This window comes from Rhinoderma darwinii, chromosome 4 (assembly GCF_050947455.1).
Source record: "Rhinoderma darwinii isolate aRhiDar2 chromosome 4, aRhiDar2.hap1, whole genome shotgun sequence".
NCBI lineage: Eukaryota > Metazoa > Chordata > Amphibia > Anura > Rhinodermatidae > Rhinoderma > Rhinoderma darwinii.
Window position 1 is genome coordinate 243,714,022 of NC_134690.1, and position 14,560 is coordinate 243,728,581.

Here is a 14,560-nt window from a genome sequence, read left to right on the forward strand (position 1 = left end):
ATTGATCTGCCCCATACACATCAAATTGTTCGCTGATCATCACTAAAATTGGTGGGTTCAGCCATATTTAATCTAATGTGTATGGCCACAAAAAAAGGCATCAAGCTATTTTATAGTCAAGGCACCTAGTGAAAGTTAATATTTTTTTTTCAAATGTAAATAAAATCTTTAGAAAAAAAATGCTAAGTAAACTAAACAAACCATAAAACTTTTTTTCCCCTTACAAAATGGTTTATTATGGAAAAATAAAAAGATTTTAAAAAAGTACATATAATTGGTAACGCTGCCCAAACGGTAATGACTTCTGCTATAAAACGAATGTGTTCTTTATCCCGCACGGTGAACGCCGTAAAAAGACAGATTCAGGCCTCATGCACACGACCGTAAAAACACCCTATATTGCGGGTCGTAATTATGACCCGCAATAACGGGCTCATAGACTTCTGTTACCCACGGGTACCTTCCCGTTTTCTCACGGGAAGGTGCCCGTGCCGTTAAAAAAATAGAACATGTTCTATTTTTCTATTTTACGGGCCGTGCTGCTATACTTTATAATGACAGCACGGCTCGCAAAAGCGGCCGGCTGCCCACGGCCGGCCGTGCTCGTAATTACGAGTCGTAATTACGAGCACGGTCGTGTGCATGAAGCCTAACAGCTGAATAGTGTGTTTATGTACATTTCCCACCCAAAAAAGGAAAAAAAAAACTGGGTCCTTCAAGGGTTAATCAAGAGTTGGCCCAAAGTTTGAATTTTGGTTAATTTAATGGTGGGTATTATGTCCCTGTTAAAGGGGACCATAAAGTACACACATTTAATGAAGCCACATAACAAGTTGAGTAAATTTATAAATAGATTGCATTACAGAAATACAAAAATGTGTACTATGTGTTTCCCCTAATAGGAAAATGAAAGTAGAAAAAAACCCACAATCTATATCGAAAAAGCTTTTATATTTAGACAAAAGAGGCGATTCATAAATGGCTTTATAAGAGCAGAACTAATTCAGTTAATACTCTCCTCACTGCTACAGGCTCTTGGTATTAGACATGTATTTTACGACATTAGAAATAAAGGACCAAGGAAATCTGTGCTTGAGTTTACAAGCGTCCTTTAAAAAAAATGCTCAAATTCTCATGTACAAAGCCCGCATAGAAAACACTACTGGTCAATTCCTGTTTTATATATATACATATAATACTAATGTATAAAAGTGGACACAGAGGTATACTTCGTTGCTACGGGAGATAGTCTGCTTACTGAATCTGACCTTACAGCGAAAATAGGTGTTGGCCAAATGATCATTCAGCCCTTCTGGTGCCTCGTATCTCTTAGAAAATAAAAGGTTTAGACGTATTAAAATGAAACCTGTCTGACACTTGCTTCCCCTGATAGAGGAATGTCGGGTTGTTCCCATATACATTAGATTGCACATTCAGACAAGCGTATATCTAGTGCCTGTGAAGGCCGTTAAAACAACGCCCGTCACACGGACTCATGTACTTCAATGGGGCCGTTCACACGACTGTTGTTTCAACGGTGCGTGTGAAGGGTCCATGAAAAAATAGGACATGTCCTGTTTTACTCCGTGTCACGCATCCCTTCATAGACTCTAGTCTATGGGGGATTTGTGACAACACGCCCCACACGGGTGCATGTCGAATGTCCGAGGTTAGCCCGGAGTTAGCTATGCTCATCTGAATGTAGCCTAATGCAGTGATTCTCAATCATATTACCATTGGAGAACACCTAAAATATGTTTCCATTCCCAAGGAGCCCCTATTGAAATTCCTAATTCATAGAAGCTTGGTGTGGAGGCAGATAAAGCAGTTTATAATTTTATATTCTGGTTGAGATTTGTTTCTGGCTTTACCTGCCCCCATGCCAATCATCTTTAGGCTGAAATCAGCTTGTCATCTCAACTGTGGGGTACCCCTGACCAAGTTCTCTGAAACCCCAGTGTTTCCATTGAACCCTTGTTGGAAATTACTGAATCAATGTTGTCATTTTGGAAAACACAGTTTTCTTAGAAAGTTTCCCCAATGATAAACAGATCACAGGTTATCCCACTGCTAGGACCCCCATTGATCTGTTTCATTCTATGGCAGCAATTAAATTTCCCTGCAGCGCCACAAGAGGTAAAATGAAGCATTCCACAGTTTCCATTAAAATGTGCTGTCCATGTACTGCACGGATGTGCCAGGTCGTCTAGAGTGAGAGTTGCCTATCGTAGCCATTCTCTGCTCTGGCTAATAGAGGTGTATCCTGAATGTGGGAGCCCCTTTATTAATTCAGAACAGTTTTCCTAAACCGGACAACCTATTTAAATATTTTATCCCACCATGGAAAGTGATTTTTTGATAGAGGTGGTTTGACTATTGGGACCTCCACCAATCCCTAGTATGAAGGGGCCGCAGTGGTAGTTTAGTGCTGCGGACACTTCACAGTTATACCCTGCACAGCAGTGCTCCCGGCAACTCATTGCGCAGGGAACTAGAATATGGCCCCAATCGCTTGAATTGAGCTGTGCTGCAGTTCCCTGCACAGTGCCGCTGTGTAGGGAATAAGCTGGAGGGACCTTTGTTCCTTTGTTCTCAGGATCAGCACTGGTCCCAGAGGTCAAACCCCCACTGATCAAAATGTTATGGCATATCCTAGAGATTTTCCATAACATTAGAAGATAGGCATATCCCTTTATGACCAATTTACAGGGCTATACTGGTACTTAGAAACAGCCCTGGCATAAAAGGCACTCTCACCTAGGGATGCACGATGCATCGAAACTTTGATACTGTTTCGATACTCTGCATCCCCAAACGGTTCGATACCGCTATTTCATGTATTTCGATACTTAGCTGTGCGGCCGCACAGCTCAGTATTGTAACACATGAATGTATGAGAGCGAGGCTGCGGCTGTGTGATACAGTTATTGGCGTGCTCCTGAGTCCTGATAACAAATGCGCGGGGTCAGGATGAAGCGATGCGGCCGGCACTGCACTAATGAGCGGCAGCACTGAAAACAGAACATGGCGGGCGCACTACAAAACACCCCCATGTTCTGTCCTCAGTGCCTGAACCGCCGCTCATTAGTGCAGCGCCGGCCGCATCTCCTCATGCTGACCGCGCACGCACTTCCTGTAATGAGCGAGGCAATGACTGTATTACACAGCCACAGCCTCGCTGGCCTAGATCAGAGAAACATCTCATCTCCGCCGTTATTCCCGTGAATGCTGCGATCACAGCGGACTGCAGCATTCAGGAGAAAATGAGAAGGGGGGATGCCCCATGGATCGCGTCACAGGGAATTCCTGTGACGCGATTGAGGGCCATACCATATATATATGGGCAGACAGCGCAGGGTACATTGAAGGACCCCAGGGCTGTCCTACCATATTTCCAGTTGTTAGGGCATACTTAGGTATGTCCTAACAACTGCCTGTGTACTATCAGTACACAGGCTAATGTACTGTAATATAGATATATGCTAGTACATTCAAGTTTAAAAAATAAAGTAAAAACAAAGTAATGTTAAATAAAATAAAAATACACATACAGCTTTTTTTACAATAAACATTAAAATAATTCTCAATACATAAAATATATACATATTCGGTATTGGCGAGGCCATAATAACCTGCGCAACAATTTTTTTGCATCATTTAGGATGTGTACGCTATAAAAAAATAAAATAAAAACCGCTTTCTATCACTTAGGGCTTATTTAGACGATCATATAATACGTCCGTGCGACGCGCGTGATTTTCACGGGCCTCGCACGGACCTATGTTAGTCAATGGTGCCGTTCAGACAGTCCGAGATTTTTACGCAGCGTATGTCCGCTGCGTGAAACGCACAACACTTCCTATATTTGTGCGTTGTTCGCGCATCCCGTACCCATTGAAGTCAATGGGTGCGTGAAAATCACGCGCAGCACATGGAAGCACTTGCGTGTGATGCGCGTGATTCGCGCAACAGCAGTAAAAACTATGAATGAAAACAGAAAAGCACCACGTGCTTTTCTGTTTACAAACATACAAACAGAGTGTCATAATGATGGTTTAGCCACGCATCATATGGTGATGACACACGGAGTAGTTAAGTACATTTTGCGCGCGCAAAACACCACGTTTTTTGCGCGCGCAAAACGCACACGCAAATGTAAATCCAGCCCTATTGTGGGGCACGAGATGTGATGATGAATTTAACCTCTATGTGCCTCACATTAATACTAATTAACCCCATTATGTACCTTACATATTAACCCATTATGACTAAGAAACATGATGGGGTTAATTACTATTAATGTGAGGCACATGGAGGTTAAATTCATCATCACACCACGCGCCTGGTATCCGAAAAATGAAGAACTTTTTTTTTTTTATTACTGTTGGTAAAGTATCAAATTGGTATCGAATTCGCAATATTAAACGAAGTATCGGTATCGAAGTCCAAATTCTGGTATCATGACATCCCTACTCTCACCAGCATTTGATAATATAGTCCGTTTGGCCACTTATTTGTGAGGCTGCAATTTTTTCTGTCTACTGACAACAGAACCTTGGATTATATATTCTAATAATAATATAGTAGTTCCTACTTTTCTCTCTGCTGGCTACTTAATTTCACTGTTAATGATAATTTACTTTCTTTTAAAATTGTTTAGGTTGAAAAAGCGGAGGACAGCTAAACAAAATCCAGAGCTTGCAGCTAGTAACTCACATGTCGACCCTTCACCCAGCAAAGATGGTAGTTTGAAAGTGATTTTAGGACAAGTTCCTGAGAAGGCTCTGAGTCTTGACGAGGATAAAAAAAAGAAAAGAGGTCAAGGGAAACAACTTCGTCGTAGTGAGAATAAAAGACACAGCCAAGGTATGAAAGCTCTTTGTGACACATTTTTTTATACGCTAAACCAGTTGTTCCCAACCGGGCTGCCGTGAGAACCGTCCAGGGGGCCGCGACACTCCGCTCATCCACTGCCATAAAAAAAACAAAAAACTTTTGCTTGTAGCAGACATGACGCACGCACGCCTGCTACAAGCTCCGCCCCGACGCTTACTTCAACTATGCTTGCAGCAGATGTGACGCACACACAACTGCTTCAAGTACCGCCCACCACTGCCCACCAGAAGAGCCTGGCGAAAGGAAGGGGAGCCATTACCGCTGGGCAGCGTATTTATGCCTTCTCCAGGAGTAAGCACACTTTTGTGCAGTTAGAATCACATCTCTATGATATAATTGTAGCGGTGTTAGAGTGTGCTAACTTCTGTCTGTGATGGTCACTTTACTGGGCGGGGGGGAGCTGATGTCACTTTACTGGGGGGTGATGGTCACTTTACTGTAAATAGGGGGCTGATGGTCATACTATGAGTGGGGGGCTGATGGTCACTTTACTGGGGGGGGGGTGTGATGGTCATTTTACTGTGGGGGGGCTGATGGTCATTATACTGTGAGTAGGGGGCTGATGGTCATTATATTGTGAGTGGGGGGCTGATGGTCATTTTACTGTGAGTGGCGGGCTGATGGTCATTATATTGTGAGTGGGGGGCTGATGGTCATTTTACTCTGAGTGGCGGGCTGATGTTTATTATACTGTGAGTAGAGACTGATGGTCATTTTACTGTGAGCAGAGACTGATGGTCATTTTACTGTGAGTAGAGACTGATGGTCTTTTTACTGTGAGTAGAGACTGATGGTCTTTTTACTGTGAGTAGAGACTGATGGTCTTTTTACTGTGAGTAGAGACTGATGGTCTTTTTACTGTGAGTAGAGACTGATGGTCTTTTTACTGTGAGTAGAGACTGATGGTCTTTTTACTGTGAGTAGAGACTGATGGTCTTTTTACTGTGAGTAGAGACTGATGGTCATTTTACTGTGAGTAGAGACTGATGGTCTTTTTACTGTGAGTAGAGACTGATGGTCTTTTTACTGTGAGTAGAGACTGATGGTCATTTTACAATGAATGGGGCCTTCGAGTGGTTTCCGCTGAATAGGAGGCAGAAAAGACCTGCGCCGCTCATTTGGAGTACTTTTTTGCATTACCCCGACGGCTTAAAAAAAACGCGGGCAAAAAACACTGCACAAAACGCAAATTCAAAAAGGAATTTTGAGGCAGATGGTTTCTGCCTTACAAAAAACGCTGTGCGAACATATCCTAAAGGTTATATGCACACGTTGCGTATTTTGCTGCGGAAAATACGCATCAAAACCACAGCAATATGCAGGAAATTCGCACCTAAACGTGCGTTTTTCGATGCGTTTTTTTAGGTTTTGTTTGTTTACATGCTACGGGTTTTGGTGCGATTTTCCACAGCACAAGGCAGATACAATTCGCAAGCGGAAATGCAAGATAAATGGACATGCTGCGGATTTTAAAATCCGCACTGCAGGTCAATTTACACGCGGATAAATACTGCAGCGTGTACATAAGATTTCCTGGTATCTCATTGAATATATGGTGGTACTGTATTACGCTGCGGTTTTGCCGCACGCAAATGCGTGCGGCAAAACCGCACGTGTTACACATCGCGTGCATTGAGCCAAAGGGTATGTTCACACGGCTTATTTTCTGCCTTTTTTCAGGCCCTAAACGCCCGAAAGATCAGAAGCAGAATGCCTCCAAACATCTGCCCATTGATTTCAATGGGAAAAACGGCGTTCATGGCACTTCTTGAGCCGTTTTTGGAGCTGTTTTTCATTGACTATAGAAAAACAGCTCCAAAAACGGAAGTATAAAAAGCTGCGAAAAACGCGAGTTGCTTAAAAAACGGCTGAAAAGCTGGAGCTTTTTTCCCTTGAAAACAGCTCCGTATTTTCAGACGTTTTTGATTTTGTGAGTGCACATACCCTAAGGCTTTATTCACACGAACGTGTCATACTTTCGTGCTACGCGCGTGATTTTCACGTGCGTCGCACGGACCTATGTTAGTCAATGGGCCCCATTCAAATGGGCCCGTTCAAACTGTCAGTGATTTTCAAGGCAGCGTATGTGCGCTGCGTAAAACTCACGACATGTCCTATACTTGCCCGTGTTTCGCGCAGCATGCACCCATTGAAGTCAATGGGTGCGTGCAAATCGTGCTCGGCACACAGAAGCACTTCTGGGTGCCGCGCGTGATTCGCGCAACAGTAGTAAAAAACAATGAATGAAAGCAGAAAAGCACCTCCTACTTTTATGTTTGTAAACATAAAAACAGAGTGTCATAATGATGCCGGCTGCGCGAAAATCACATGAATGTCACACTGAGCTTTTGCACGCGCAAAACGCAGCGTTTTTTGAGCGCGCAAAACGGACATGTTCGTGTGAATAAGGCCTAAGAGTGTAGTGCTGGTTTTTAGCTGTTTTTTTGTCTTTTTGTAAGCAAATTTTGGTAGGGTTGTCCAGAAGAAATTTTTTTTTTCTTTTCCAGGGGTGCCTCGAGCCTGAAGAGGTTCGGAAACTCTGTGCTAAACATTGTATTGTAAATTGGTAATTTGGCTCCATTATAGCCATAACAAAATACTAAAGGGTATGTTCACACGGCAACGCCAAATACGTCTGAAATTACAGAACTGTATTCAGGCGAAAACAGCTCCTGAATTTCAGACGTTTTGACAAGTGCACGCGTTTTTCGCGGCGTCTTTTATGGATGTAATTGGAGCTGGTTTTCATTGGAGTCAATGAAAAACGGCTCCAATTACGTCCCAAGAAGTGACATGCACTTTTTTGAGGCGGGCGTCTTTTTACGCGCCGTCTTTTGACAGTGGCGCGGAAAACTACACCTCGTCTGCACAGAACACTGTAAGACCCATTGAATTCAATGGGCAGATGTTTTCAGACGGTTTTGAGCCGTTTTTTCAGGCGTAATTTGAGGCGTAAAACGCCTGAATTACGTCCGTAAGTAGGGCGTGTGAACATACCCTAAGGGGGAGACGTATTAAGACTGCACCAATCGTAATAAAATATCAAGCTGGAGTAAGATACGGCACATTTAATAAGAGACACACATATTTTCGGCTGACCGTGCGTGCGCCACTGAATGAAATGTGCGCCCTCTAGGAGCTGGTGTATATTTCCGCTCTAATTTATACCAGTTTCTGGTGTAAACTAGAGTAAATGCATCTGGCTGCTGGTGGCCACGTCTCTTTTCGCTCTGCTTTGCCCACAGTCGTTGATATATTGGTGTATGTTGAAGTTGGTACACAGCTGTCACATAATTATGTCGTTGATTATGCACATCCCTTTGGATGTTACGTTTTTTTCACTGCTTAAGAAGCTGAAACGCCGCTAGGTCTACTTTACACGGAAGGATAAATATTTTTGCAGTAATGCTGACATACACTCTTCTTATGCCGGAAAATATTGCATGGGTTAGTGCTAACCCTATGGTACGGACTTGCATGTTGTGCTGCAGTTAACCGCACAGATTGATCATCTGTCTTCAAGGGAAACTGGTTTAGAAAAAAAATAAAAACAAAAACAGTGTCCCTAAATGTAACTATTTGTTCAGGTGTCTTTCAAACAACTTAATAATCTTTAGCTGCGTTGTTTGCTAACCGGCAGGTTGAAGTTGGTGGTTAATACTGCTGGGTCTACACGTTTTTGTGTTTTGCACTCATTGAGAAGAAGGATCTTTGTCACATATAAGGCCTCATGCCCACTTAAGTTTTTTCCTTCAGGGTGCTATCCGTTTTTGTCACTGATAGCACCCTGGACCCATTCATTTCAACGGGGCCATGCACACTTCCGTTATTTTGACGGATCCGTTGTTCTGTTCCGTCAAAAGTAGAGCATGTCCTACTTTGGTCAGTGATTCAGTGACCGTAGGGCCCATAAAACTCTATGGGTTTGTCAAAAAAACGGACGGCACATGGAATGCTTCCGTGTGCCGTCTGTTTTTGATGGATCCGTTGCCCTAGCAACAGCAGGGAGTGCCAAAGTTCACAGAATGGGACGTGACAAGTTCAAATAAAGTTCAATACCTTACGTTTTCTTAACGGAAACACGGAAGCGAAACAGAAGCATGACGTCCGTTTAAAACGGAAACACGTAACGGACACGGAGTACACACAGATACCAAAACGGACACACGGATCCGTCAAAAACGGCAGAGAAAACGGTGATGGAAGTGTGCATGAGGCCTCAGGCTGGGTTCACACGACCTATTTTCAGACGTAATGGAGGCGTTTTACGCCTCAAATAACGTCTGAAAAAACGGCTCCAATACGTTGGCAAACATCTGCCCATTACTTTCAATGGGCTTTACGATGTACTGTGCCGTCGACCTGTCATTTTACGTGTCGCTGTCAAAAGACGGCGCGTAAAATTACACCCTCGTCAAAAGAAGTGCAGGACACTTCTTGGGACGTAATTGGAGCCGTTTTTCATTGACTCCAATGAAGAACAGCTCCAAATTACGTCCATAAAAGACGCCCCGCAAAACGCGAGTACATGCAATTACGTCTGAAATTCAGGAGCGGTTTTCTCCTGAAAACAGCTCCGTAATTTCAGATGTAATTGCAGTTTTAGTGTGCACATACCCTAAGAGTTGGCAGTGATTCCAGCCTCATTTGTCAAAGGAAGATGGCAGCCAGCAATAGATTGTTTTTAATGGGAATAGTTTTGAAGAGGGCAGTGGATACCAGTAGGGACTACGTGTCTCCCTACCAGAACTCTTCTTTAACCTAGGCACAGACACAAAGATAAACCCTGAAATTCCAAGATTGATTTTTTTTTGTTTTGTGCGGATCTCCTGGCCTGGTTTATTCTGCAATAGTTAGATGAGGAACAGTAGATTTAGTAGTATTTGGTAGAGTAAGACAAGTTGATGCACAGCAGTAATGAAAGGCCCCTCTGTGCTCCAGTGAAGCATTACATAAAAGAATAACCAGGAACATCCCCAAAAGATTGTTTATTCAACTATATCTGTATGTGTTTTTTTTAGAACCAGTAGGGTAGGTGGCACTAGAGTGCCAGAGAATCTCCAGGCATTTACATTTACATAATGAGTTAAAGTGTAACTTTGATTCCATTTTGATGTTTGATGTTTTGGGGTCCACCAACATAAGAAATTATTTTGTCACAGATACAGCCAGTGTCCCAATAGTTTATTATTGAAATATTTCTCATATTTCTGCATTTAGATACAGATTTTTTTTTACTACAACATTTGTTTATGAGCTATGTTTGGCATAAACAGTAGAAAACCAAAATTTAATTACAAGCATGTACAATCAATTTTCAGCATGATTGTTTTTAAAAAATAGTTTGAAATGTTTGTTCATATTGTCATTGAGCAGTTTATACAAACAAGTACAAGCAACACTTAGGGCCCTTTTACATCGGCCAATTATCGGGCAAATGAGCGTTCACAGAACGCTCGTTTCCGATAATTGCCCTGTGTAAACGATCAGGCGATGAACGAGCAAAAGCTCGTTCATCAACTGATTATATCATTTTAAATGCCGAAAATAATATTGTTGTCGGCAGCACATCTACCTGTGTAAACAGGGGGACGTGCTGCCTACATCATAGAACTGTATGATGACGAGCGATCGCAGTAATGAGCGCTTGTCCCCATACTAGCTCCTTGTGAAAGGATCTAATAAGCGCTGATCAACGAGCTGTATTGTTGATCGGCGCTCGTTTACACGGCCCATGTTGGGCCGTGTAATAGTACCTTTTGTGATAGGTGGGGGTTTGATCTTTGGGGACACACCGATCACTAGAATGAAGGTGTTGCATCACTAGTAAAGCACTTTAATGGAGCGGTGTTACTGTTTTCTGTATATCAACTGGTTGAGTGCTGTAAAATGGGTTATGGGGGTCCAAGATGCCAGCCCCCGAGTGATCAAAATCTAAAGGGAAACCCTTTAAGGACAGTTCTTTTAGAAGTAATTGGGACAGCCTTTTTTTTCTAGCAAATCACAATTCTGACTTGATTGATTCTGAACAGAATGGTGGAAGAAAGACCGTCTAAATCCAGTTATGTCTATCCAAAATCAATGACAGTGAAGGAAATAGGGACTTACTATCGAAGATGGCAGGAGCCAAAAGACAAATAAACATAAGTTGTATGCAGGACCTATGTCCATAAAAAAAAACATCACAAGTGGAGTAAACATTAAAATTCAAGAGGGTCGTTCACGCATACCACCATAACCACCATGTCGTTCTATCCTTAAGATCTCAGTGGGTACCCAAGGGACATAGAGAGTGCACTTATAAAATATATGCATGCTCTGTGTAGAGGGCTTGTCTTCACTTCTGGTCAACCACTTTAAACTTCCTTATTAAAGATGATCTGTAATTTATATTTGTATTACATAAACAGATGCTGAACTTCACACTAATTATCAGTTAAATTGTTTTTCCGGGATATTTCCCATCGATTAGCAGTATCCCAAACCCCATTATGTCCTATATGAGTGGGGATGTGTCTGTCGAGTGAACAGGACTGAGCATGCTTGGGCTGCAGCACTAGGCATACCTAGTTAAATGGATGTTGCTGTGATACTGCAGCTTTACCACACTCAGCCAAGTTCACTTGAATGGGCTGAGCTGAAGTACCAGACACATCCACATTCGTACAGGGTGTCGCTGTGTCAAGCACTGCCGTAATGGGACCACTGTGCTCAAGCACCCCTTTGTTCTACTGATGATCAGTAATGTAATATACCAGAAAACCACCTAAATATATTGTTATAGGAGTTGTAGCACATACTGCACAGGCATAGTTGATAACTTGGCATAAGGCTGTTTCTAGAGGAAGCAAATGAAAGATAGATTTTTACTGATCCCATTGAACTCATTTTAATTCTGCATCCATATATGCAATTTCAATGGTATTCTTTAAAGGGAATTTCTCGCCAGGACAAGCCAACAAGTGGTAATACACCCAAGCTCTTATTTAGTGATCGATTCCCTTTCATATAAGAGAATATGAATTCAACTATTCATGAAGATGGTACTTTCCAATGTGACGCTGCTATCCAGGTTTTGTTCCTCACTCACTTTCCTCCTTTTTTAACAATTCCATTCACTGTATACCAGCTCATATTTGTCAATTACAAATGGTATGCAATAAATACAGAGAGATCAGCTAAGCTAAGAAGGAAATAACTATTTTATTTGCAGAAACCTACCGATCAGATAGGAAGAGCCATCCTGTGCTACTTTCTTCTATAGTACATACTATATTTTCAGATAAACATTGGTATAGCAGATGAAATATGGGGAATGCTATTCCATCTACCAGTGATGGGACTACTCAAATTGCGCTTGGTGAGTAACAATGGGAACATTCAAATTTATTGGACTTGGTTCACATATAGTGCTATTTGCTACATTCCCCCAATGTTATCCCATAGGTACATGTCTATGGTCAGCCCTTTGAGTAAGGGCGTCTGGTGTGCGGGTTCTGGGGTAGGGTATAGTTTATACATTAAGAGTGGGTGCTGTATTCTCCATTCAATACTTACATATATATATATATATATATATATATATATATATATATATATATATATATATATATATATATATATATATATATATATGTGTGTGTGTGTGTGATGTAGCTGTGATGTATAGATGATCACAATAAAAGTTAATTCTAGTTAATATAATACATAATTTTTGGTGTGGATCTGTTAAAGGAAGGGGCTTTGCATATTGGGGCTGATCTAGACTTGAGTATTGCTATGAGTGTAGTATGTAAATGCTGATCTTAAGGGAGTTCCCATTGTGGAGAAGATAAGTTTTTATTTTTTTGCCATTCCAATATATTTCCCATCTTAGAAAAATATCTCTAAAACTTGCATCAGACATTGGGAGCTTGTGGTAGTCAGCCTTAGAAAACTATATATTAGTTCACAGCATGTAGGTATTATATTTGTACATCAATAATACTGCTGTATCACATATCCTATAGCATTAAAAAAAAAATCCTGGGTGCAACTCATACAGATGTAGACTGTGTAAGATTCAAAAGGTTTATCGATACTGTTTCTAGGAACTGGTTTTGCATTCATTTGAGCAGTAGTTGTGCCATATTTTTCATGTTTTTTTTAAATGCTGCACATCTTATGGTAAATGTGTCTAAAGCTTGCCATACATGTGTAATAGCTGTCCCCATACCCACTAAATTGACGACTTTTGTCTAATGTATATGGCCAGCTTAACCAGTTAGTGACCGTCAATACACCTTTTCACGGCAGCCACTAATGGGCTTTATTCTGATGCAATTGCTTTTTCACGGCGCTGCATCAGAATAAATAAACAGAGCAGGGAGCCGTTAAATCTCCCTGCTCTCAGCTGCCAGAGGTAGCTGAGGGCGTCCCTGCTCGAACGGGTGAGATCGATAAGTATCGGTCTCACCCATTTAACCCCTCAGATACGGCGCTCAATAGCGAGCGCCGCATCTGAGTGGTTTTCCCAGACACCCGGCTAGAAGATCGCCGAGTGTCTGTGTCTCCGATGGCAGCCGGGGGCCTAATAAAGGCCCCCAGGTCTGCCTGTAGTGAATGCCTGCTAGGTCATGCCAGAGGTTTTAAATGGACAGGCAGTAATATAAAAGCGATCGGTGAATCGCATATTAAAGTCCCCTAGTGGAACTAGTAAAAAAAAATTTTTTAATAAAGTTAATCAAAAAAATCTGTAAAAGATGAAAAACCCACTTTTTCACCTTACAAAATGCTTTACTAATAGAAAAACCAAATAAAGCAAAAAAGTTACACATATTTGGTTTTGCTGCGTCCGTAACGACCCCAACTATAAAGCTACTACATTATTTAACCCGCACGGTGAACGCCATAAAAATAAAATAAAAAACAATGGAAAAATTTATGTTTTCTGTGAATCCTGCTTTAAAAAAATATGTGCTAAAAAGTGATCAAAAAGTCGCATCTACTCCAAAATGGTACCGATAAAAATTACAAGTCGTTCTGCAAAAACAAAAGCCCTCGTACAACTGCATCGGTGGAGCAATAAAAAAGTGTTTTTACTGTATAAAAGTAGTAAAACATATAAAATCTATACAAATTTGGTATCGTTGCAATCGTAACAACCCGCTGAATAAAGTTATTGTGTGATTTATACCACACGGTAAACAGCGTAGATTTAGGACGCAAAAAAGTGTGGCAAAATTTATTTTGTTTTTCTATTCCCCCCCCAAAAAAAGTTAATCAATAAATAATATGTACCCCAAAATGGTGCTATTAAAAAATACAACTTGTCCCGCACCGCAAAAAACAAGACCTTATACAGCTATTTCGACGCAAAAATAAAAAGTTATAGCTCTTGGAATGAGACGATGGAAAAAACGTAAAAAATTCCTTGGTCATTAAAGAGGCTCTGTCACCACATTATAAGTGGCCTGTCTCCTACATAAGGAGATGGGCGCTGTAATGTAGGTGACAGCAGTGCTTTTTATTTCGAAAAACAATCTATTTTTACCACATTAGGAGCGATTTTAGCTTTATGCTAATTAGTTTCTTAATGCCCAAGTGGGCGTGTTTTTACTTTAGACCAAGTGGGCGTTGTACAGAGGAGTGTATGACGCTGACCAATCAGCGTCATGCACTTCTC

At 41.5% G+C, this 14,560-nt stretch overlaps 1 protein-coding gene across 9 annotated transcripts in view; it reads left to right on the forward strand.

Moving 5' to 3' along the window:
* NCOA7 (nuclear receptor coactivator 7) overlaps positions 1 to 14,560 on the forward strand; it is a 247,757-nt gene that overhangs the window by 107,427 nt on the left and 125,770 nt on the right. For 7 of the 9 annotated variants that reach the window (XM_075862323.1, XM_075862326.1, XM_075862325.1 and 4 more), the window contains one exon: positions 4,661 to 4,866. The exons of 1 other annotated variant lie outside the window; for it this stretch is intronic. In XM_075862323.1, coding sequence (XP_075718438.1) covers positions 4,661 to 4,866 — 206 coding nt within the window. Of the gene's footprint in view, positions 1 to 4,660; positions 4,867 to 12,180; positions 12,257 to 14,560 lie in introns of those variants that run through there. One more of the 9 variants, XM_075862332.1, reaches the window with a different exon arrangement.